At 42.5% G+C, this 25,707-nt stretch overlaps 1 protein-coding gene across 2 annotated transcripts; it reads left to right on the top strand.

Annotated features, from left to right (window-relative positions):
• The first annotated feature begins 494 nt into the window (after positions 1 to 494).
• On the top strand, positions 495 to 24,386 carry LOC311240144 (ATP-dependent RNA helicase DHX58-like). 2 transcript variants are annotated; one of them, XM_084328682.1, is made up of 12 exons: positions 495 to 587; positions 1,868 to 2,062; positions 6,697 to 6,901; positions 7,381 to 7,571; positions 9,177 to 9,290; positions 9,801 to 9,933; positions 11,167 to 11,352; positions 15,357 to 15,607; positions 15,747 to 16,058; positions 16,332 to 16,522; positions 16,970 to 17,069; positions 23,782 to 24,386. In XM_084328682.1, the coding sequence occupies exons 2-12, from the start codon at positions 1,886 to 1,888 to the stop codon at positions 23,971 to 23,973; spliced, it is 2,052 nt and encodes a 683-aa protein (XP_084184808.1). In that variant the 5' UTR covers positions 495 to 587; positions 1,868 to 1,885; the 3' UTR covers positions 23,974 to 24,386. The 2 variants fall into 2 exon arrangements, with proteins under 2 accessions (XP_084184808.1, XP_084184809.1); XM_084328683.1 differs by having other exon boundaries at positions 536 to 587; positions 1,871 to 2,062.
• Positions 24,387 to 25,707: the final 1,321 nt, after the last annotated feature.

Here is a 25,707-nt window from a genome sequence, read left to right as displayed (position 1 = left end):
GACCACAAGCCACACCACAACTGTTATCCTCCTAAATGCAACTCTCTTTATTGGTGTTTATTGCCTTCTCCATAAACCTCTCACCTCCAGGTCACATGCCTCTCTGTCTTGTCCCCTGTCATCTAAGTACATTTGGTACAATTGACAATATTTCTCTTCAGTCGACCCTCAATCCACTATATAGATTTGGAGAGAACATTACCCATAATCAAATATGGCTAAAGATTATATAATTATATGGTGAATTTTGTCACATCAGGTTCCATTGTAAGTTTGACTCTTATATTCTGAAATACTAGTGAATTACCTTTTGTAGTGTGTAATGATTTGCAGACTCCCTTTGTCACTGGACAGTGAATCATATTTGCTGTTCCTCCCGAGCCTCCCTGAGCGGGGCCCTTTCTCTGACAGAAGGCACAGGACTTTCGCTTTCCTTTTCCTGTCTCGCTGTAGTCATCATATATATATATATATATATATCTATGGTAGTCATGGGTTAAATAGCCCTACGCCTCCATTTCCCACAGTAGTGACAGATAACTATGAGCCGCTGCAGGTACTACACGCTTCTCTAACAGAACCAGCTGGTGAGTTGAGTCTTGATGTGTTCTAAGTAACTTGCTAAAGAGATTCTAATTCACAGAACATGTATTCATGCTATCTAACTCTGTATGATAGCATGTACAATAATGCTGTGTATATATATACATACACGTATACTCTTACCATATATATATATCCACATCTGTCTGTACATAGTATACCTGCATATAATCATTTTTACATATCTGTAGCCTATATCTATATCTGTACCCTCACCTACCCTTACTAGTTACTAGCTGCTGGCCAGTATGACTACTACCATAGTATCTTTATACCTGTATCATTGTACATATTAATACAACAATGTACATACATTGTATATTACTATTGCACTTGTACTGTTACATTTGCACTCTGGTTGGATGCCAAACAGATTGCCGAATGGGTACAATACAGTACGGCTCAATACACACAATTGTTAAGGGGATGCAGACCAGAGAAAGACGTTTGTCTTGTTTACATCAGGGTCCCCCATTTTCAATTCATATTGACATTTATGACATACACAACATACATGACATTTATGGCATAGGGACATACATGACATACAGGTATTTAGTACTGATACATTTGTGACATAAACGGTATTCAAATATACAGTACTTTTACCCATAGATCCTGACAGAGTATATACATATGATGGGGAGGGGACTGTACATTAGGAGGGGGTGGGTGGGTGGGAGAGAAATATACATACGGTGGGCAGGAGACTGTACATTTGGAGGGGGTGGGTGGTTGGGGGAGGAGACTGTACATTTGGAGGGGGTGGGTGGGTGGGAGAGAAATATACATACGGCGGGGAGAGAATATATACATGCGGTGGGGAGGAGACTGTCTATTAGGAGGGTGTGGGGTGGGGGGTTTGGACATTTACGGTGGCCAGTTTCGAATTGCAGCCTCCCGTAGGTGCTCTTTAAGAGCGGTTTTGAATGTGGGTAGGGATTCACATTCCTTTACAGCTTTAGGTAGGGCGTTCCACATTGATGTGGCATAATTGCGAAACGTGTTTAGTCCCTTTTTGAGCCGAATCTGGGTTTAACATGATTTGTTGAGCTTCCTCTGGTGTTGTGGTCGTGGTATTCACTGACCTTTGGGAAGTATTTTTACATGTACATGGGTACCTTAGTCGTATAGTGTATCTTGTAGACCAGTGCTGTATTTATGCTGTATAATGACAATGAATTTTAATCAAATCTATTCTTCTGTCATAGTTTTTTATTCATTCGGAGGGATCAATGCTGATATTCATGTTTGTCTCTCGAAGCAGGGGGTGAAGCACAGGATGTCAGACTGTGGACTGTATCAGTATCAGGAGGAGGTGGTGCAAAGGGCTCTCCGGGGAGAGAACGTCATTATCTGGCTCCCCACCGGCGGAGGAAAGACCCGCGCCGCTGTCTATGTGGCCAAGAGACACCTGGAGACCACGCCTGGGGCCAAGGTGGTGGTGCTGGTCAACAAGGTGCGTATGTAACCAAAGTGGACCTGCCCGAAGCCTAGTGAAGCTTAATATCTCCCATGGACTGAAACTTCGCAAGCCTAATATCTTTCTTGGCCTGAAACCTAGTAAGCCTAAATATCTATTGGCCTGAAACCTAGTAAGCCTAATATGGCCAAAGCCTAGTACGCCTAATATCTCCCTTGGTCTGAAACCTAATAAGCCTAATATCTCCCTTGGCCTGAAACCTAGTAAGCCTAATATCTCCCTTGGCCTGAAACCTAGTAAGCCTAATATCTCCCTTGGTTTTAAGCATAGTAAGCCTAATATCTCCCCTTGGTCTAAAGCAGGGGTAGGCAACCCGGGTGCATTTGCATAGGCACAGGGGGCAGCAGTAAAAAAAAATATATATATATACATTTTTTTTTCTTTTGCTTTGAAATATTATAGTGAAATATTTTGCACTGCTGTCGCATTGATCTTGTTGAAATCCTCCCACAGGTTCTTTTTACTACCACACATTTAATTGAGACCCTTTATTTGTTTATTATTTCAATTTAGCTGGAAATACATTGCTACATCATTCAGTAACATTTGCAGAGCCTTATAACAAAAACATTATTACGGTCACCATTGTGACCAGTGGGATTAATCAACATTGCACATGTTAAAAGCCATTTTTTTACTCAAAATGTGAGTATTACCAAGTCAACTTGTGTTCTTAAAACAATGACAATAAACATAGTTTTATTAGGTTGAAATAATGTGGTTGTGTACTTATTTTTCTGTTAACTTATTATGGATTGAAATAGGCCTGCCACGATAACACATTTTGCTGGGCGATTAATTGCCCCCGAAAATATCGCGATAAGCGATATTATTGCGACCGGTTAGAGAATTTTTTTTTGGAGAAATTTATTTCCCAAAACTTTTATTTTGAAGCCCACCGCTCCGTCTTTTCCGGTGTTTAAGACTTTTATTTTGAAGCCCACCGACCGGACCGGAAGTATTGTTGTGATTATCAGGTACTTTTTGGGTACCAGAAAAGTCACGTGAAACACTGCAGACCACTGAATAGAGACGCGTCACTAGGATTTCATAATCATTATGTTTGCAGCAGGCACAAGTGCAATAAACAAAGGATACAGTCACTGTGTATTCTGCCTCATTTATTGATTAAACAAAACCGACATCAACACAATTTGCCACCGAGCGGAGAGTTTAGTCTCGCAAAAAGATCGCTGACTTGTTAAGGCTTGTTGTTAGGTTAGGTGCTAATGTTGTGCTAGCGTTTTAGCATGGCTATCGTACATAGCGTGATCAATATAACTCGCTATTGATTGTTTGTATGAGTAACGTTAATGCTAGTAGAATAGACACAACGTGAGGTAATCACCATCCATTTTAAACCGGTTATTACCTAATGCTAACGTTAGCAAATAGACGCGACTGGTAACGTTACAGCTTGTTAGCCTAATGCTCGTTAACGTTAGCATAGACAGCCTAGCTAACGTTAACGCTTGTAGAATAGACACAATGAGAGGTAACGTTAGCGTTAGCAGAATAGACACAACGAGGGTCTCGTTAATGTTGTTATTGATTGATTGATTGAAAACTGTGTTTACTCTGTTTGTATGAGTAACGTTAATGCTAGTAGAATAGACACAATGAGGGGTAACGTTAGCCCCACGGAGCTCCTGTGCTGTGCTCTGTAGTAAAGCCAGCGGCCCGCCTCCCAACACGGACAGTGACTGACAAGGGGCACTGGGTCCGCCTCATTAAAACAAACGCGCAAATAGCAATTAATCGCGCCCGTCAAAATCATTGCATTCATTTTAATTATCGCGGCAATTAATCGATTTATTGCTTATCGCGGCAGGCCTAGATTGAAAACTGAAAACCGTAATGCACAGTAACTGAACTCAATATTTTTAAGTTCTGGTAACTTATTATTATTATTTTTTTACAGTGTAGTCTTGCGATCAATCAAAACTTATTTACACGATATACCTCACATTCACCCTCCATTCACATCCTGGTGTTCTCCTGGTGTTCTCCATTAGGCCTGTAGGTGGAGCTATGACAGCACACGTACAGTACACACACCGATGGTGTGTGATGTGTCCAAAAATGAATGGGCAAATGTGAGTGAAATGGTCGCACTGTATGCAGCTGTTTGTCTGCATTGCATTCCCCCCCCCCCCCAACTCAGATTTAGGGTTGATACAACCATCATAATAATATTGTTAATAATAACAATAATAATAATGATGTAATAATGTAAAAATGATCATAAAAAAGACCTGATTATGAGAAATCTTTTTTACGATGCATGGAATATTGTTGAGGCACACTAGTTACAACTATATTTCAAACAGGCACTCCATGTCAAAAAGGTTGCTGACCCCTGGTCTAAAGCATAGTAAGCCTAATATGGTCCTTGGTCTGAAGCCTAGTAAGCCTAATATCTCCCTTGATTTGAAGCCTAGTAAGCCTAATATGTTCCTTGGTCTGAAGCATAGTAAGCCTAACATTCTCGTTTGGCTTACTGGTAGATGTTTGGTTTCCCATGCAGTTGACCCAGATTTAGGTGTGGTTAAATGTAGGCATAAATGTAGGGTTAGAGATGGAATTCAAAACGCACTTGTTTCACACCTACTGTACTCTAAAATGATGTTCAGCTTTCCTCGTGCTGTATGTATTGCTGTTATAGCCAGGTCCTACTAATCACCACAAAGTACCAGAAAATACCCCAAAGTACCCCAAAATACCACAAAGTACCCCAAAATACCCCAGAATACCCCAAAGTACCCTAAAGTACCACAAAGTATCACGAAATACTCCAAAGAACCTCAAAGTTCCCCAAAGTATACCTCAACGTACCACAAAATACTGGCTCAGAGGTAGAGCAAGTCAACTAATGATCATATGGTCAATGGTTTGGTCAGTGGTTTGAATCCCAGCTCCTTCTGTTCACATGCCGAAGTGTCCTTGGGCAAGACACTGAACCCTAAATTGCTCCCAATGAATCTGGCTGCCATTGCTGTGAGTGCATGTGTGCATTGGTGAAGGAGAGGCAATTATAAAGCTCTTTGTGCAGGTAGGAAAGCGCTATACTGTATATGTGCAGTCCTTTTCCCATTCCCAAAGTACCACATATAATTTTTTTTATTTTTTTTTTATTTTAATATATTATAATCTCCAAATGTAATAACATCTGTATTGAACACTGAACAAACGGTATAAAAAAAATGTTTGATCAAAAATAAATTATTTTCAATTTTCAACAATAACAACACAACATCAACAACAATAATAACAGAACAGTATAACATTTTTGAACAAATTCCAGTAATGACGGAAGAAAAGAGACAACAGTAGGCAATACATGACAACATAACAGGACATTCTAACTGTGTCATTACATTACATTCTGTGTAAAACATATATTAAAAAATTAAATAGCTTATGAGCATGCATGAACATACCTTCACTATTCAGTGAAGAAGACTTTCCAAGGCTTCCAACCAGAAAACGTGCAAACACTGAAGACAACCATGACACAACTAAGGGCCCGGGTCCACCTATCTCACATTTTCACCTGAAAAACGCTGGCAGTGCGCCCGGTAGTACTGGGGCGGGCGCATGCGGTGAGAAAAAAAGTTCAGCAAGTTTAAACTTTAAACGCTGGTGCGGCCGCACAATAAAGCTGAAAGGCGCTGAAAAAAGAAGCCGACTGCAGCGCACTTCCTATAGGCGGCCGCATACGGCCCCTCCCCATTGGAATACATTGAAAAAAGACGCGTGCGGTCATAAATATGAGGCAGGTGGACGCGAGCCCTAAGACAACAATTAAAGTCAATGACAAAAGGAAGTGTGACCCTGACCTCCAAGACAACATGGTTAACATAAACAATTTCAGACAAGATGATGACAACAACTATGAATCATTATTCTCTGAAGACTTCACCAGGCTTCCAAACAGAAATGATTGTTGAAAATTGATAAAATAAAAAAGATTTGATAAAAATAAAATTGTATACTGTTTGTTCAGTGTTCAATACAGATGTTATTACATTTGGAGATTATAATATATTAAAATAAACATTTGTTTTGAAAATATGTGGTACTTTGGGAATGGGAAATGGACTGCACATATATAACGCTTTCCTGCCTGCACAAAGAGCTTTATAATTGCCTCTCCTTCACCAATTCACACTCACAGAGCAATGGCAGCCAGATGCCATGCAAGGTGCTAGCCTGCTCATTGGGAGCAATTTAGGGTTCAGTGTCTTGCCCAAGGACACTTCGGCATGTGAACAGAAGGAGCTGGGATTCAAACCACTCACCAAACCATTGACCATATGATCATTAGTTGACCTGCTCTACCTCTGAGCCAGTATTTTGTGGTACGCTGAGGTATTGGTATACTTTGGGGTACTTTAGGGTATTTCAGGGTATTTGGGGGGTACTTTGGGGTACTTTAGGGTACTTTGGGTGGGGTATACTTTGGGGTATTTTGTGCTGTATTTTGGGGTACTTTGGGGTATTTTGGGGTATTTTGTGGTACTTTGGGGTATTTTGGGGTACTTTGGGGTATTTTCTGGTACTTTTTGGTGATTAGTAGGACCCTTATAGCCAGCTGTCACGTTCTCCAGGTTCATCTGGTGGACCAACATTACAGCAACGAGTTCAAGCCTCACCTGGGCCAGGAGTATGACCTGGTGGCGGTCAGTGGAGAATGTGAAAGCAAGGACTTCTTTGGCAAAGTGGTGCAGGACTCGCACGTGGTCATCTGCACAGCACAGATCCTGGAGAACTCACTGGTCACCGCGGACGAGGACAAACACGTCGAGCTCTCGGGTTAGTTGTGAATCACTTACATTACTGATGTAATGGTGTCAAGTCGTGATGCCTGACCCCCCCCCCCCCCCCCCCCCACTGCTGGCCATATTGAAACATTTCAATAGCTAATCACACTTAAAGGAAGACGCCAACATTTTGGGAAATTAGCTTACCGTCTTCTCCAGAGAGAGACAAGAAGATAGATACCAGTTTCCGCTCTGTGCGTTCAGTAGGAAGCTATCTGGCTGCATGTTAGCCTAGCTTAGCACAATGAATGGAAGCAGACATGGCCTCAGTTGTACAGTGTCCCCCACCCACCCACCCCTCCTACCCACCCTACCCTACTCTTCTTGTCTCTCTCTGGAGAAGACGATAAGCTAATTTCCCAAAATGTTGGCGTGTTCTTAAGGGGTGTGAGGGACTTATGTGAGATGTACTTGATTGCTCTAGCTCGATCATTACCTCATATCCTGTGTGTTACCTCATATCCTGTGTAGACATCACTCTGCTGATCATTGACGAGTGTCACCACACGAACAAGCAGAACGTCTATAACAAGATCATGAGGCGCTACGTGGAGAAGAAGCTGAAAGGAGAGACACGGTTGCCTCAGATCCTGGGACTCACGGCGTCTCCTGGGACGGGGGGTCAAAAGACCCTCAAAAATGCAGTGGAACATGTCCTGCAGGTCAGGGTCACAGTGTGTTTTTTTGCCTTTGTGACCACTAACACTTAGGCTACGTTCACACTGCCATAATGCTCAATTCTGATTTATTACTCAGATCTGTTTTTGTTTGTTTGGCTGTTCACATTGTTTTAAATGTGGCTAATATCAGATTCCAGTGTGAACTGGTCACGCTCCTGAACTGACCCGCATGCGCAAATGAACAATACAGAAGATGGGGGGAAAAAAGACAAATCTTTATTTATGTCAATCTCTAGGGTGACGTGAAAGTCGCATGATTGTTCAGACTGAGGTCGCATTGCAAAAGATCAGACCAGAATTGAAAATATCAGATTCCATGTGATTTGTGCTGTTCACACTGTCATGAAGAAATCTGATCTGAGTTACATATGAGCAAACAAATCAGATTTGTGCGACTTTCGTCTGCAGTGTGAACGTAGCCTTAGAGCTGGGTATTATATCACTTAGAGCTGGGTATTATATCACTTAGAGTTGGGTATTATATCACTTAGAGCTGGGTATTATATCACTTAGAGCTGGGTATTATATCACTTAGAGTTGGGTATTATATAACTTAGAGCTGGGTATTATATCACTTAGAGCTGGGTATTATATCACATTAGAGCTGGGTATTATATCACTTAGAGCTGGGTATTATATCACATTAGAGCTGGGTATTATATCACTTAGAGCTGGGTATTATATCACATTAGAGCTGGGTATTATATCAATTAGAGCTGGGTATTATATCACATTAGAGCTGGGTATTATATCACATTAGAGCTGGGTATTATATCACATTAGAGCTGGGTATTATATCACATTAGAGCTGGGTATTATATCACTTAGAGCTGGGTATTATATCACATTAGAGCTGGGTATTATATCACTTAGAGCTGGGTATTATATCACATTAGAGCTGGGTATTATATCACATTAGAGCTGGGTATTATATCACATTAGAGCTGGGTATTATATCACTTAGAGCTGGGTATTATATCACATTAGAGCTGGGTATTATATCACTTAGAGCTGGGTATTATATCACATTAGAGCTGGGTATTATATCACTTAGAGCTGGGTATTATATAACATTATATAATATCTATTATATCATAGTGCTAATCAGATGTATCTACAGAGTTGTAGTATTAATATGTACAATGATACAGGTATAAATACACTATGGTAGTAAGTCATACTGGCCAGCAGCCTAACTATTAAGAGTAGGTACAGTATGGGATATGTACAGATATAGATATAGTATCTATGGATAGGATTATATGCAGGTATGTACAAACAGATGTGGATAGATATACAGTATATACAGTAAGAATATATATACGGTATATACATCATTATTGTCCATGCTATCATACAGAGTTATATGGGTTATATGCAGGTGTATAAGTCGACAGGTTTGATACTGTATCACCCTTCCCATCGCCATGGAGTCCAATATGATGAACCAGGGTTTTCTAACATGCAATGTAGCATACCTAAGCAGATACCATGATATACTGTACAATATACTGTATCAGAAATAAATCCTCCTGAATATTGTGCTATTTCTATTTATTCACTCTTCCCTGCCTTTCTCTCCCTCAGATTTGTGCTAACCTGGACTCTTCCATAGTCTCATGTAAAACCTATGCCTCTGAGCTGAAGAAGATGGTACCCAGACCCACGAAAAGGTTTAACATTGTCAACAAAAGACCTGAGGTGAGACAACGCCCTACAGATATTGCTTATTAATCTCAAACCACTGTACCTTTGAGATAAGATAAGACAAGATATTCCTTTATTGATCCCCTTGGGGAAATTCGGGCGTCATAGCAGCACGGGGGAGGGGAGGTACCGGTATGGGCAGGCTAATAGTAGAAAAATAATAAATATAGGCAATACAATTAGATCTGAATATATGAGAAAAATAAACACTGTAAACAAAGGTGCAGATATATTATACATTACAATAAATATAGGCAATAAAGAATTTGAATCTGAATATATACTATGAGTTAGAGTACAAGTAAACAGTATACACAAAGTGCAGTATACACAAGGTACCCTAACTGGCATGATGTACATCATACATTGTAATCTGTGCAGGTTTTGGTGGTCAGAAATTCCTAATAGTTGTTGAGTTCTGCAGCCGTTAGTTCACCAGCTGCTGACAGTAGTACTTTGTTTGGAATAAGCAAATGCGTGACGACTATTTTGTCTGTCTCTCAGGATCCATTTGAGGGTCATCTGAAGTGGATGATGAAGCAGATCCATGACATCATGGTCTTACCGCCCAACTTCACACTGAGTGAGATTGGCACGGAAAAGTACGAAGCCGATGTGGTGCTTCTAGAGCAGAGTGGTGAGAAGACTTATACAGACAAATAAAGTTATTATTATCATGTGATCAATCGTTTATATATTATCTATATAATTAATTATATTCTAAAATACATTAAGGGTTAGCTGATTTTTCTGTAACATGATTAATGGCAGCCAGTGTAGGGTTGGGCATCGTTTTGGAAACAAGTCTGTTAACGATTCTGCTTTTCGAATTCTGGTTCTTAACTATTCTTGATTCCCATTATTTTAAGGGGCAGGATCAATTGTTGTTGTTTTTAGTTTTTCTGAACCTGTAAATGATTGCATACAGGTTAATTTGGTTTCTGTTATTAATAATTCAATAATAAATCCATACTTTTTTTATTTACTGTAAGTTACTATAACTGCAACACGCATAACATATACCGTTACTGTTAGTGTAGGTCAAGGTGGTGGGTAGTTAGCTAGCTAGCTAGCTTAGCTCACGTTACTGTTAGTGAAGGTCAGGGTGCTGCGTAGGGGAGCGTACCTATGTTCCCCGGGTCCTATGTTCCCCGGGTCCTATGTTCCCCGCTCCCGATAAAAAGGGTCCTATGTTCCCCGCTCCCGAAAAAGCGATAGAGTTGTGTGAGGGTGTAGATCATGGGTCGGCAATAGGCGGCCCGCGGGCCGAAATTGGCCCGCCAGCAATAATTTCTGGCCCGTCAGTTTATTTTGAGAATATGATATTTATTTAATTCTTATCATATTATTTTTATTATATGCATACTTTATCCATGTTGAGAGTGCAGTGAGGTGCAATGTACCGTATAGGCTTGCTCAACATGAAGTGGACAGCACGTGGTGCTGAAATGGCAAACACGAAGTGCATGAAATAAAAACACCAGTTCAGTAAGTCATTTAAGCTTTATCTTTATTCATGACTGACGGCACCACACATGTGAACAGTAATGCAATTAAAAACAATGCAAAAACAATGCAATTAAACTTTAAACAAAAAAGTGCTTGAATAAGCGCCTGCAACGACGCGCTACATAGGTATTTGAATTACGAGACATTCGTTAACTAAATGAAAAATACAATTAGGCAATAACAGGCTTAGTATTAACTTAGACAATCTTTTCCATGACTTTTGAGATGAAGGTACGAATAGAAACAGGGCAGTAGTTGCCTGGGTCTAATTTGCTGCCTTTTTTGTGCAGGGGGGTCACTGTACAGTACCTGTTGACACGCAAATTCTGATGTGCAACAATGTATGTGTTTCCTGGAGCAGGTGTGACTGAGGGCAACAGACTCCTTGCTCAATGTGCTCTCCACTTGAGGCGGTACAACGACGCTCTGCTCATCAACGACACCTTACGGATGCTGGATGCCTATCGCTCCCTCAAGGAATTCTACCGCACCAAGGAAGAGACGGCTATCGATGGAACAGACTGGATTCTGCTGGGACTTTTCCAAGGTGAGAATTTAGTTTTTGTGTGATTCATATCATTTTGTGTAGATTGCGGTACTCGCCAAACAACTTGAGTTGAAGGAAAGGCTCATGGACGGTGATTTGACTGGTAGGATCTACACACCATAAAATGGCTGCCGTAAAATGTTCGATCATGTTGAAATCAGAACTGTTTTCCCTGACAACGGCACAGTTTGGATGAACATTCCAGTGGCAGTCTGGCATTACTGAGTCCTGATCCCTGAGCACTGTCCACACATAGACCAACACTCATTCCCCTGACAACATTGTAGGTGTACCGATGGAAATGGCCATGACACACCAAGAATGGTCAGCCGGGTAGTGCAGCGGACTAAGCGTATGTCTACCACCACAGAGACAGTGGGATCGAATCCAGCTGTGGTGCTTCCGGGTTGGCCGACCGTCCATACTAACACAATTGGCAGTGTTAGAGGGTGGGTCCTGGTCGTTGTAAACAGCGACTCCTACAGTTCGGTCGGGGCGCCTGCACAACAAGGGAAGGATCTAAGAGAGGTAGTGTGACCTTCCACACGTTACACTCTCCCAGTGAGAGTCCGCGCTGCCAGGTGAAAAGAAGCGGTGGGCTGGGTACACATGTGTCTGAGGAAGCATGTGATAGTCTCCGCCCTCCCGGACCGACGGTAGGGGGTAGAGTGTGCATTGTCTCCCAGTGCTGAATAACAACAACAACAACAACAACAACAACAACAACAACAACAACAACAATAATAATATACTGTGACGAACCTGATAGGATGCAGGTTCGCCATGGATCAAATATAAACAAATGCGAAGGTCCACACAAGAGCAATATCAATCAATACAAGTATTTATTGATTAGACTACAGCTCGGCATTCAATACCATAGTCCCCTCCATACTCATAGCCAAGCTCAGGGACCTGGGCTTGAACTATGACCTCTGCCAGTGGGTCTTGGACTTCCTGACTGGCAGACCCCAGGTGGTGAGAGCAGGCAACTGCACCTCCTCATCCATCACCCTCAACATAGGGGCCCCCCAGGGCTGTGTTCTGAGTCCCCTCCTCTACTCCCTGTACACACACGACTGTGTGGCTCAGCGGAGTAGCAATACAATCATCAAATTTGCTGACGACACAGTGGTGGTGGGCCTGATCTCTGCCAACGACGAGAGGGCCTACCTGGAAGAGGTCAAGGTCCTGGCGGGATGGTGCCAGGAAAACAGCCTCTCCCTGAACGTCAGCAAAACAAAGGAGATGATTGTGGACTTCAGGAGGTCGGGGGTCAAGGACTACAGCCCCCTCAGCATCGACGGGGCACCGGTTGAGAGAGTCAACAGCTTTAAGTACCTCGGAGCCTACATATCCGAGGATTTGACATGGACCACACACATTGACAGTGTTGTGAAGAAGGCACGACAACGCCTCTACTTCCTCAGGCGCCTAAGGAAGTTCCAAGTCAGTCAGAAGATCCTTAAGAACTTCTACTCATGTACAATAGAGAGCATCTTGACCGGCAACATCACCTCCTGGTTTGGGAATAGCACTGCACAAGACCGAAGCAGACTACAAAGAGTGACACGTTCAGCCGAACGCACAATTGGAGGGGGGCTCCCCACCCTCCAGAACATTTACAACAAGCGTTGCAAGGGCAAGGCGAAGAGAATCATTAAAGACTCCAGTCACCCGAACAACTGCCTCTTTGAACTGCTGCGGTCAGGCAAGCGATACCGGAGTCTCAAGGCGAGCACAGAAAGACTCAGAAGAAGCTTCTATCCCCAGGCCATCAGGCTGCTAAACGAACAATGAATGAACACTACACAACAACAACCACCAAACGCACATAGCACACACATCCACACGCACACACTCACTTTAAACAAACACACTGTAGCACCCACTCCACACACTTTATAGCACACACCCACTTTAAACAAACACACTGTAGCACCCACTCCCCACACTTTATATTTATTGATGAAGGATTGCACTACAACTCGTACACCTTACTGTAAATTGTACCTAAATTGTACCTCATCCCATTTCTGCTTTGCACTATATAGTACTGTACATTAGTACACTGCATAGTATTGTATATTATATGGTAACTCAGAACATTGTACATATGTCTATACCGAACACTGTGACCTCATTTTCTTCTTCTAAAATTACATGCTATACTATGTTATTTGATACTATCTTGTCTAGCACAGTCTCTGGAGCGTAACAGTAAGAAGCATTTTGTATGAAAGTATTCTGTACTTCTGTATGACAACTATTAAAGAAACTTGAAACTTGAACTTGAGGCGTTAAATCCAGGAGGAAAAAGCAATAGAATGGTCGGGTTCCGTTCCGGGGTCAATAACACAAAACAGGCTCGCCGACAGAAAGAGGGATTGTTCACAGTTCCGGGGGAAGGAGATCTGTCACAATACTTAATTTGTATAGCACCTTTCATACAAGAATTGCAGCCCAACAGTAATGTAGACACAAAATAGACAGGCATAAAATGAGCATTGAGACTTGACAGTTAATTTTGTAAATTATTTAGTTAATAATCATAAAAATAGACATAAATTAGCATAGAATAGAATTATCTTGTAGACCAGGCCCATTGCAAGTTGCTGTACTCTGTCCTCTACTCTAAGCCATCCTAGGTTGTCAAAATGGGCAGGGGTGAGGTGGGTTTTAGGAGTAAGGTCAAGCAGTAGCCTGACCAGTTTGTTTTGTGATGTTTGTAATCTTGTTTTTAGTGCCTTTGAGATGCTTTGGTACCATGAGGTACACGCATAGTCGTAGTACCCTTGAATGAGTGCTCCTGCTAGAGTCTTCAGGGTATTCTTGTTTACCAGAGAGGAGATCCGGTACAAGAATCTTGTTTGTTTGTTGACTTTTCTTATTACATTGGTTGCCATTTTGTCACAGGAAAGATTTGCCTCTAGGATGGAACCTAGGTATGTAATTTCATCTTTCCTTGTGACAATATTGTCAACCACTGTAACAGAGAAGCCGTTGGCCTTGCTGAGTTTGTTATTTTGATCCAAAGAGAATGGACTCTGTTTTACCCAGGTGTAATGATAGTTTGTTATCAGCGAGCCAGGTGCAGATTCTGCCGAGTTCTGAGCTGAGGGTTTTTTCCACTTGTAACTTGTTCTTGTCAGAGACCAGCAGGGCAGAGTCGTCCGCGAACAGGAACAAGTTGCAGTCACAAGCTGACAACATGTCAAATTAGGAACAGTAATGGCCCTAGTATGCTTCCTTGTGGAACACCACAGCTCACTGGGAGGGGGGGGGGGGGGGGGGGTAGAGTACCGTTTACCTCCACCATCTGTTCTCTCCCCTCCAGGTAGGATTGCATCCAGCTCACTGATGAACTATCAAAACCAATTGCTTTTAGCTTGTCAATCAGAATGGGGTGATTGACAGTGTCGATGTGTCCGGTGTTCCATAGCTTTGGTGCATAATTAGCAACGGCTACATCCCCTCCCTTTATCCCCTCCATAGCTTACATGAGAATGTTTTTGCTGTGTTCCATATAGTTCTAGTGATATCCATATAATATAATAGAATAAAAGTACTTTTCAGCACTACAGATTGCTCACAATAAACATTTAGGTAGTCAAAGATCTAAAATAAGAATAAGAATAAAAATCCAGTCAAGTATATACCTTCTAAAATATGTATACATTCTAAAATATACAGCCAAAAATATACAGTAAAATGTACAGTAAAAATGTAAGATGTAGATACTATATTCTACATATTCTACATCTTATATTATATATTATAAGAATAAAAGAAAAAGAAAGAAAGAAAGAATATTATAAGAATTATTATTATAAGAATTATAAGATGAGAATGGGTCGCAGCCCCAACATTCTCAGCCCAGACAACGCTACTCCTAACAACACAATTTCCCTCCCAGTGACATAGGAAGTCATTTCTGTCACCGTTCCAAGTTCTCTGATGTTCATTATGCTGGTGATCTAAACCGTTACCGTTACTTTGCACAGAGAACCAGGTTGAACTGAGGAAACTGGCGAAGGATGATCGCTTCGAGAACCCAAAGATGGGCGAACTTCTGAGCACTCTGTTGGAGCAGTTTGGCCCGAGAGAGAAATCCAGGTGCATCCTCTTCTGCAAGACCCGCAGAAGCACCCACTGCCTTCACGACTGGGTCCTCAACAACCGGGACTTACAGGAAGCTGGTATTAAGGCGGCCATCCTGACCGGTGCAGGCAATGGCATCAGTTACATGACTCAGGTATGCTGTTCTCAATGCTGAAAATATCGAGTGTAATTACAAATCCTTCATTACAACTTGACTTCTCTACGGGTGTGTTTCTGTTGTCCTCATATCTCTGCCTGTTTCTGTATATCCCTTCGTGCATGGGCTCCTGTAGACCGGACAGAAAGACACGATCCGTAACTTCCGCGACGGCGTTCTCAACCTCCTCATATCCACTAATGTCGCGGAAGAAGGCCTGGACATCCCAGAATGCAACCTGGTGGTGCGCTATGGACTGATGACCAATGCGGTCGCCCAGCAACAGGCCAGTGGGCGGGCCAGAGCGAGGGACAGCATCTATTCGGTGGTCGCCGAGGCAGGGGGGCGGGAGGTGCGCCGGGAGCACACCAACGATTACCTGGAGGAGTTAACCAGTCAGGCCATCAGCGAGGTCCAGGGAATGGCCCCGCGAGAGTTCCGCACACGGGTGAGGCTACTCTTGTACAGCTTCATCCCTTGTCCTCATCGTTCAGGGGCTTATAGATGTAGTGTGTCATGTTGGCTTCCTCTTCTTCTGGTATTTAATCTACGGTGCCCACCATCCTGCCTAAGTGCCCTCGAGCAAGGCACTGAACCGTGTTTAATAATTGTGATTTCAATATCAATCAAAATGATCGTGATTATAATTTGCCATAATCGAGCACCTCTACCTTGTGTACATTGACAATAAAATAATCTTCTTCTTCTTGTCTCCCTTCAGATAACTGACTTTCAAACAAGCGCAATCATAGCTGGTCGGCTTGCAGAAAACCTGAAGATAACGGCGAGGAGTCGCTACAGGGCGTCTGACGTCCAGCTCTTGTGTAGGAACTGCTATGAGCCTGTGGCCTGTGGGGATGACATCAGGCTTGTTGACGGTGTGCACTATGTCAACGTTAACCCCAACTTCGAGTGAGTTTAGCTCATTTGGGTATTCAAAACTACCACTAGAAACTAGGGATGTCCGATATTATCGGCCTACCGATATTGGCATTAAAATGTGATATCGGAAAATATCGGTATCGGTTTAATTTTCTTTTTTTTAATTTTTTTTTTTAAACATTTATTTAACCTTTATTTACCCAGGCAAGCAAGTAAGAACAAATTCTGATTTAATTCATTGTCAAAAGTATGCATAATGTTGTGTTAATTCCACGACAAGAGATATGTAATGTTAATTACCTGAAATTAGGGGGGGGGGAGGGGGAACCCTGCATATATCGGTATCGGTTGATATCGGTATCGGAAATTAAGAGTTGGACAATATCGGTATATCGGTATCGGTAAAAAAGCCAATATCGAACATCCCTACTAGAAACCCCTGTGACTGCTGTAAGCGTTGTGTTTATTTGGTTTCAGGATGTACTATAAGATCGGTGGACAGGTGGAAATTGACAAGGACCTTTGGGACTGGGAGCCGGGGCGAGTGATTATCTGTAGTCACGGCAACTGCAACAAGGTATTATTAATAAACGTATTATTAATAAACTTTATTTGTATAGCACCTTTCATACAAGAATTGCAGAACAAAGTGTTTCACAGCAATGACATAAAATAGACATACAGTAGGCCCAAAATGAGCAACAGTCTGACTCCATAACATCATTCAAATCCTAACTCAAAACCCACCTGTTCAAACTGGCATACTCACTATCAAGAGGTTTATTTGTCACATACATACCAGGGCATACAGTGAAATGCAGGATGCTATAACTGTACCCTGTGTGTCACTGTTTTATACTTCCTGTTGTTTGTTTTGTTTTTAACTTCACTGACACTTGTTTCGTTGTTATGCCCTGTAAGGTGACCTTGGGTGTTCTGAAAGGCGCCTCCAAATAAAATGTATTATTATTATTATTATTATTATTATTATTATTATTATTATTATTATTATTATTATTATTATTATTATTATTTTTTTTTTTTTTTTTTTTTTTTATTATTATTATTATTATTATTATTATTATTATTATTATTATTATTATTATTATTATTATTATTATTATTATTATTATTATTATTATTATTATTATTATTATTATTATTATTATTATTATTATTATTATTATTATGATTATGATTATGATTATGATTATGATTATGATTATTATAACATTTGCATAAATATAGACATATTATTAGCAGAGAATCTACTAAATAAAAGCAATGCATAAAGTGCAGACATAAAACAAGTATAAAATAAACAGAATAAAAGCAGTACAATAAAATAGCTAATTTACACTGAAATAATCATACAAATAAAAAAGAATAAAAGAATGCGGGCGGTCAGGTGGCGTAGCGGAGATTGCGTTCATCACCAACCCCGGAGACGCTGGATTCGCCCAGCTCACAGCTCCGGGGTTGTCACCAGCTTGGCTGGCCGTTCACACTAATACAATTGGCAGTATTAGAGGGTGGGAGAAGCTGGCGGGGTGGGTCCGGGTCGTTGTAAACAGCGACTCCTACAGTTCGGTCGGGGCGCCTGCTAAGCACGGATAGGATCTAAGGGCGGTAGTGTGATCCTTCCACACGTTACACGCTCTCAGTGAGAGTCCGCGCTGCCAGGTGAAAAGAAGCAGTTGATTGGCTAGACGTGTGTCGGAGGAAGCACGTGATAGTCTCCACTCTCCCAGACCGACTGTGGGGGGTAAGTGCGCAGCGACCAGGAAGGGGATTGGGAATTGGCATAACGACTAACATTGGGATGGGAGAAAGGAAAAAAATAAAAATAAAATAATTTGCATAAAATAGAACAATACTGCATTGCAATAAAACAGATGTTACAGAATATCAGACCCCTAACCCTGCGTCCTGTTTGATGTTGTCAATCGGTAGAGACTGAGACTCCTTTTCTTAGCACAGTCCGTGCTGTTCTTCATACAGGATACCAGAAATCCTGGCTAGTTAGCCACAAGCCCAATGCAAAATCAATGGGGCCACGCTCTGTTCTGTACGAGCCCTGAAATAAGCGCTATAACCTTTGCCACCTAAGTAGGTTTCAGCATTTATTTCAGGGCTTGTGCAGACTGCAGTGTGGCCCCATTGACTTTGCATCAGTCTTGCGGCTAACTAGCCAGAGCTGCGGGTATCCAGTGTGAAGAAAAGCATGGATTGTGCTGAGAAAGGACTGACTGACAACATCATTGGTGAGTAGGAAATAGAGCTAGGGCTCCACAATTCTAAACATATACTCTTTAAAATAATCCTAACCACACACTGTTCTGTTTTCAGTCTTCTCTTGAATCTTGAATCTTGACTGTGGTTGTTCTAACCTGTATTTACTATTTGCTGAGCGTGTATGTGTAACATGCTCACACCTGTGCAATACAACTGTAGTCTTCTCCTTTTGGCTACTGAGCAAATCCACTGTAGCAGTTGGAAGTTCAGTGCCTTGCTCAAAAGCATCTCCGGAAGTTTTTTTTTTTTTTTTATTGATCTTTTTCCCCCTCCTTTTTCCTCCGATTTTTCTCCCATCCCAATGTTAGTCGTTATGCCAATTCCCAATCCTCTTCCTGGTCGCTGCGCACTTACCCCCCCACAGTCGGTCTGGGAGAGTGGAGGCTATCACGTCACGTGCTTCCTCCGACACACGTCTAGCCAATCAACGCTTCTTTTCACCTGGCAGCGCGGACTCTCACTGAGAGCGTGTAACGCGTGGAAGGATCACACTACCGCCCTTAGATCCTATCCGTGCTTAGCAGGCGCCCCGACTGAACTGTAGGAGTCGCTGTTTACAACGACCCGGACCCACCCCGCCAGCTTCTCCCACCCTCTAATACTGCCAATGGACCTATCTCAAACCCTGCCCCTTTTCTTGATCCTCCAATCACAGCTGTCGCTTACCTCCGAGGAAGTCCGAGGTAAGCGACAGCTGTGATTGGAGGATCAAGAAAAGAGGGCAGGGTTTGAGATAGGTCCATCGTATTAGTGTGAACGGCCAGCCAAGCTGGTGACATCCCCGGAGCTGTGAGCTGGATTCGAACAGGCGTCTCCGGGGTTGGTGACGAACGCAATCTCCGCTACGCCACCTGACCGCCCGCCTCCGGAAGTATTTCTAATGGAGGTTGAGAGTAATAATATTTCACTCTCCTCACCCAGGCCTCCCTGTCGGGGTAGGCTTTCGTACCGGCGGTCTTGCGATCATTGATTGATTGAATTGATTGATTGATTGATTGATGGAAAATTGCAGAATGGGTACAATACAGTACGGCTCTATACACACAGTTGTTAACACTTTCAGTGCCAGGGACGTCATAACTCGTTTTATCAACCCAATGCCTGAATGCCCACGACGTTTATTAGCGTTTTTTTTTTTTATTAGCGATCTGATTTCATATTTCATCAACCGAGTCTCCCGTTGGTACAGCAGCTCCTCCAGCAGCTCAGAATGGAAAAAAGCGCCCCCTATCGTCTATCCCTGTGTAACTGCAGGTCAGTCGCTTAGACCTGGGATCAGTCCATATGTAGAGGCGGAGCCAGCTGGCTCTTTGAGCTGGCAAGCTGTCTGCTCAACATGGAAGTCATCGCGGGACGGGAATCAGCCTGGAATATATATTCACAGTAGCCAATACTCAATCAATAAGCGTGATCGATTTTTGGAATGGCGATCAGGAATTGGAATGATCTTTTTGGAGAACATCTGATCTGAGGTAAGGAATCTATTTTACCAGTCTTGGGATAATCAGAGTTGTATTCGCTGAGATCTCAGCGTTTGCCCTGTGTGTGTGTGTGTGTGTGTGCACGATCGCTGATGAGAAAATCAGAGAAGCGTGCATACGTACACATATACTATCAATAATCTAGCGTTTATTTGAAAACGATTCATAAATAGGCCAAAAAATTACAACGTTTTTGTGTATTTCTAGAATATTCCAGTAAACGTCTTTTATCATGGAATCTTTATATTTTCCTTGAAAACGAGGGCTTTTCAAAATGCTATAAAACGAAAATGAACCGATAAAAAAAAATCTGCTTCGACAATGTTGACTGGAAAACGAGTCATTGATAAGCGACGGGCAGATTAGACACATAATAATTTAAAACATAGATTAGGCGTTTTTAACGCTAACATTGAAGTGGATGGTGGGCATTCAACCGGTAAATCACTTTGATCGCCGGGGTTAAATTCATAATTTACCATCCCTCGCCAGCCCTATAACTTTTTAAATTGTATGGCTAAATTGACATTACTATGGCCCATTCAACGTCCTATATCTATTGTTCAGGGTGTAGCAACGTTATACTTTTTCATTCACATATTCATACTAAAATACGGTCTAAAGTATAAGTATGTTTTTATCGTTTTCTGCAGCTTTCTCCAGAACTTGATTTATAGCCCTAAATGCATTATATTGATGATCAAATACAGTTTGGTAGGAATCTGTGCGAGATAAAAAAATTCAACTGGACGTGCTTCTAGGAGTTACTACGTATGATCTGATGTTGACCGGATGGGGGGGGGGTCGTTTATAATTCTGTGGGCAACGTTATATCATTCATCTAGTGTGGGTGATATGATCATTAGAGCAGTTAGTATCGAAGACATTAAAAAATAACGCTGAAACTCACCGTAGCTTCCTCGCGCCGTTGGGAGATGAGCGTGGAACAGAATTTTTTCTATTATGGGATGTCGAAATATCCGATCCATTTCCAGGTTGTATAATAGTATATACGTCCAAATCATGTTGTTTATCGAGTTATTGGTAACGGATTGCTATCCGTTGTGATCAGCTCGAGTCCTGGGACTATTAGCAAGTGATCGGACCGAATTGAAATGAGCACCAGCTTTCACTTCCTGTTTCTGCCCTGGGCGATCCGCCGATCGGCCACCAGATGGCGCTCTTGAACCGTTGGAGAGTTGAGAGGGGCTCACCAGTACATATAATGTCTCTGGGGGAGAAATATGATTTCGATCACAGATTTTTGAAATATTGATATCAAAGACGCTGTCCAGCGTCTTCGGCGGAATAAGCATGGCGGGGAAAGACGCTGAACAGCGTCTTCGGCGATTAAAGTGTTAAGCAAGGGCTCTGAAAGTGTTAAGGGGATGCAGACCAGAGAAAGACTTTCGTCTTGTTTACATCAGGGTCCCCCATTTTCAATTCATCACAAAATGTATGACATACAGGGCGGCTGGGTGGCGCAGCGGACATTGAGCTTGTCACTAACGCAAGAGACACCGGTATCGAATCCGGCTGTCAGCGTTGCCTCCGGCTTGGGCCGGCCGTCATACTGCCTCAATTGGCAGAGTCAGCGGGAGGGGAGTCGATGGATGGTAGTCTGGTCGTTGTAAAACAGCGACTCCTACAGGTCGGTCAGGGCGCCTGCACAGCAAAGACAGGAAATGGCTGGGGCAGTGTGAGCCTCCCACACGTTACTCCTCGCCAATGAGAGTCCGCGCTGGCAGGTGAAAAAGAAGTGACTGGCTGCCTCCACATGTATCGGAGGGGACATGTGATGGGCTTCTATCCTCCCTACGACCGGCCAGTGGGGGTCACATGCGAGCAACGATCAGGACAGGGGAGGGAGAATTGGCACGAGAGGAAAATTGGGATGGGAGAAAAAAATCACAGAAAGAGGAGGAGAAAAAGCTGATAAAAAAAAAAACATTTATGACATACGATTAAGATATACAAATATACACTATACAGTACTGTTTATTTACAGACAGAGTTTCTAAAAGAGAATATATACATTTGAGGGGGAGGAAACTGTACATTGGGGGGGGGGGGGGGGGGTTGGCCATTTACCGGGGCCAGTTTCGAATTGCGGCCTCCCGTAGGTGCTCTTTTAGAGCAGTTTTGAAGGTGGGTAGGGATTCACATTCTTTTACAGCTGTGGGTAGGGCGTTCCACATTGTTGTGGCATAATTGCTAAACGTGTTTAGTCCCTTGTTTGAGCCGAATCTGGGTTGAACATGATTTGTGGAACTCCCTCTGGTGTTGTGGTCATGGTATTCACTGACCTTTGGGAAGTATTTCGACATGTCCATGGGGTACCTTAGTGGTGTAGTGTATCTTGTAGACCAGGCCCATTGCAAGTTGCTGTACTCTGTCGTCTACTCTAAGCCATCCTAGGTTGTCAAAATGGGCAGGGGTGAGGTGGGTTTTAGGAGTAAGGTCAACAGTAGTGAGTAGTCTGACCAGTTTGTTTTGTGATGTTTGTAATCTTGTTTTTAGTGCCTTTGAGGTGCTTTGTTTGGTACCATGAGGTGCAAGCATAGTCGTAGTACCCTTGAATGTGTGCTCCTGTTAGAGTCTTCAGGGTATTCTTGTTTACGAGGGAGGAGATCCGGTACAAGAATCTTGTTTGTTGGGCGGCTGGGTGGCGCAGTGGACATTGCGCTCGTCACCAACGCAAGAGACACCGGGTTAGAATCCGGCTGTCGACGTTGCCTCCGGCTTGGGCCGGCCGTCATACTGGCTCAATTGGCAGAGTCAGCGGGTGGAAGTCGATGGGTGGTAATCTGGACGTTGTGGACAGCGACTCCTACAGGTCGGTTTGGGGACGCTTGCACAGCAGAGACAGGAAATGATGGGGGTAGTGTGAGCCTCCCACACGTTACACCTCGCCAATGAGAGTCCGCGCTGGCAGGTGAAAAGATGCGACAGGCTGCCTCCTTGTGTACCGGAGGGGACACGTGATGCAAGGCTTCTATCCTCCCTACAACCGACCAGTGGGGGGCATATGCGAGCAACGTTCAAGACAGGGGAGGGGAGAATTGGAAACGTGAAATTGGGATGGGAGAAAAATTTAAAAATAAGGAGAAAAAGTGGATACAAAAAAAAGATTCTTGTTTGTTTGTTGACTTTTTTTATTACATCGGTTGCCATTTTGTCACAGGAAAGATTTGCCTCTAGGATGGAACCCAGGTACAGTATGTAATTTCATCTTTCCTTGTGACAATATTGTCACCCACTGTAACAGAGTGGCCTTGCTGAGTTTGTTATTTTGATCCAAAGAGAATGGACTCTGTTTTACCCAGGTGTAATGATAGTTTGTTATCAGCGAGCCAGGTGCAGATTCTGCCGAGTTCAGAGCTGAGGGCTTTTTCAACCTGCAACTTGTCCCTGTCCGAGACCAGCAGAGACTATCACAAGCCTTCTTTCACATTTAGGCCACCACCACCCCCATCAAGCTGATCTTTGTACTTCCATCCTGTCTGTCCACAGGAGTGGGGTTTTGAGATGAAGTACAAGAAGCTCGCCCTGCTGCCCATGCTGGCAATCAAGAATTTTGCCCTGCAGACCCCAGACGGCAGAACCACGGTCAAGAAGTGGAAGGATGTTCAGTTCCCTGTGGATGACTTTAGCCTCACTGATTACTCCAAAGACAAGCACCCAGACTTGTTTGAGTTTGACTAAGACGACATCAGAAGCAGTTATGCTCAAAGCGTGTGTGTGATAATGACTTATTGCTTGGTGGTTGTTTTTTTTAGGTTGATGTTTCCCCTTCGTCTCTTTTCTTTCCCCCTTCGGTCTCAGTGGATGTCTTGGCTTGTCGGAGCATTTGCAGATTTTGACCACCAAGTTGTGTGGAGGGAAAACGTGCCTGGTTTTAAAGTCACACTGCCCCATGCCTCATTTTAAAGTCACAGTGCCCCGTGCCTGATTTTAAAGTCACACTGCCCCGTGCTAGCATGGCTTTGTGCTGTAGGGCACAGTGGTGCAGGCAGCCATGTAGTAAAACCCATTACACAATGATCAGGGTTAGAATTGGCATGGCAGCTTTGTTGATGCCCAAAGGACCCCCCCCCCCCCCTCTCTCTGTGTCTACAGGGGCGGAGCTAGGGGGTGGCTACTTGGGCTCAAGCCCCGAATGTTTTCTGAAAAGCCCTGAATCTATTTAATTTTTTTTTTTTTTTTTTTTTTGACAATTCATCATTGTTACATGAAAATATGTTTGCACCAGATTTAGCAGAAGCTAATTTCTATCTGTGGTCTATCCAGCTGCTAACTGTATTTGAGTGAGTTAAGTCTTGGTGTCATGGTAGACTCAGACCTAAGCTTTAAATCACAATCAACAAGTTGACAAAAACTAAATTCTTCCACCTTAGAAACATAGCTAAATTACGGCCATTTATAAATCAAAAGGACGCTGAAAACCAGATCCATGCCTTTATCTCAAGCCAACTCGACTACTGTAATGCACTCCTTACCGGCCTCCCGAAAAAATACGATGATAACTATTTTATTGCAATGCACTATTGCATTATTTTATTCTATTTTACTAACTATTTTATTGCACTGCACTATTTTACTTTGTATCAGTGAATCATAGACGCCTGGCCATAAGAGCATTCGGAGAATCTCTGCTCTCCCACTAGGAGCAAAGGTATGCTCTTGCTCCACCACTTTTTGATCATATGAAAAATATGATATATCCCCCCCCCAATATATAAATCTAACCATAACTACGTTATGGTTAACTGAGTTTTATAGTGAAAAGAGCAGCTTTATTGGTCAAGATTGAAGGCTCTATATTGCAGGAAATTGCACGTACAGGTTCATTAAATTCAAAAAAAATCTATCTGGGCTAAGCCCCGGATCTCCTATAATCCTAAATCCGCCCCTGTGTTGTACACTGTCGGATATTATATCTATTAACTTCCTAAAAGACCATTGCTGCCTGGACACCGCAAACACTAATAAAGACCATTAACCACTGTTTTGCCGTTGCCCGTTAGTGTCATTAATGCATGCTGGAATAAGAATGCCTTTCTTAATTTATTTTTAATATTAATAATTATTATAATACAATAAAAGACAGCTCCGTCTTTCAATACACATATATTGTACAGTAACGTCAAATAAATACTACAGTCCCCGCTGAAATAAAGGTTCTGCACGCACATACCAGCAGTGATCTACAGCATAAAAGATAGCCACTTTATAATACTATTCTGAGTAGATAATTCATCTGTATCGCAACAGAGTCACGGATCTGGTCGGGGCAGGTAGCATTATGTCGGGAAAATCCTTATGAAATAAACAAAAGTGAATTCAAGAATTTAAAAACAAAGTTTAGCATATTAAATCGTTTTATACGCTTTCTGAGTAGATAATTCATCTGTATCGCAACAGAGTCACGGATCTGGT

The sequence above is a fragment of the Notolepis coatsorum genome, assembly GCF_963971535.1.
Source record: "Notolepis coatsorum genome assembly, chromosome: 14".
Lineage (NCBI taxonomy): Eukaryota > Metazoa > Chordata > Actinopteri > Aulopiformes > Paralepididae > Notolepis > Notolepis coatsorum.
This window is presented reverse-complemented; position numbering and strand designations above follow the sequence as displayed.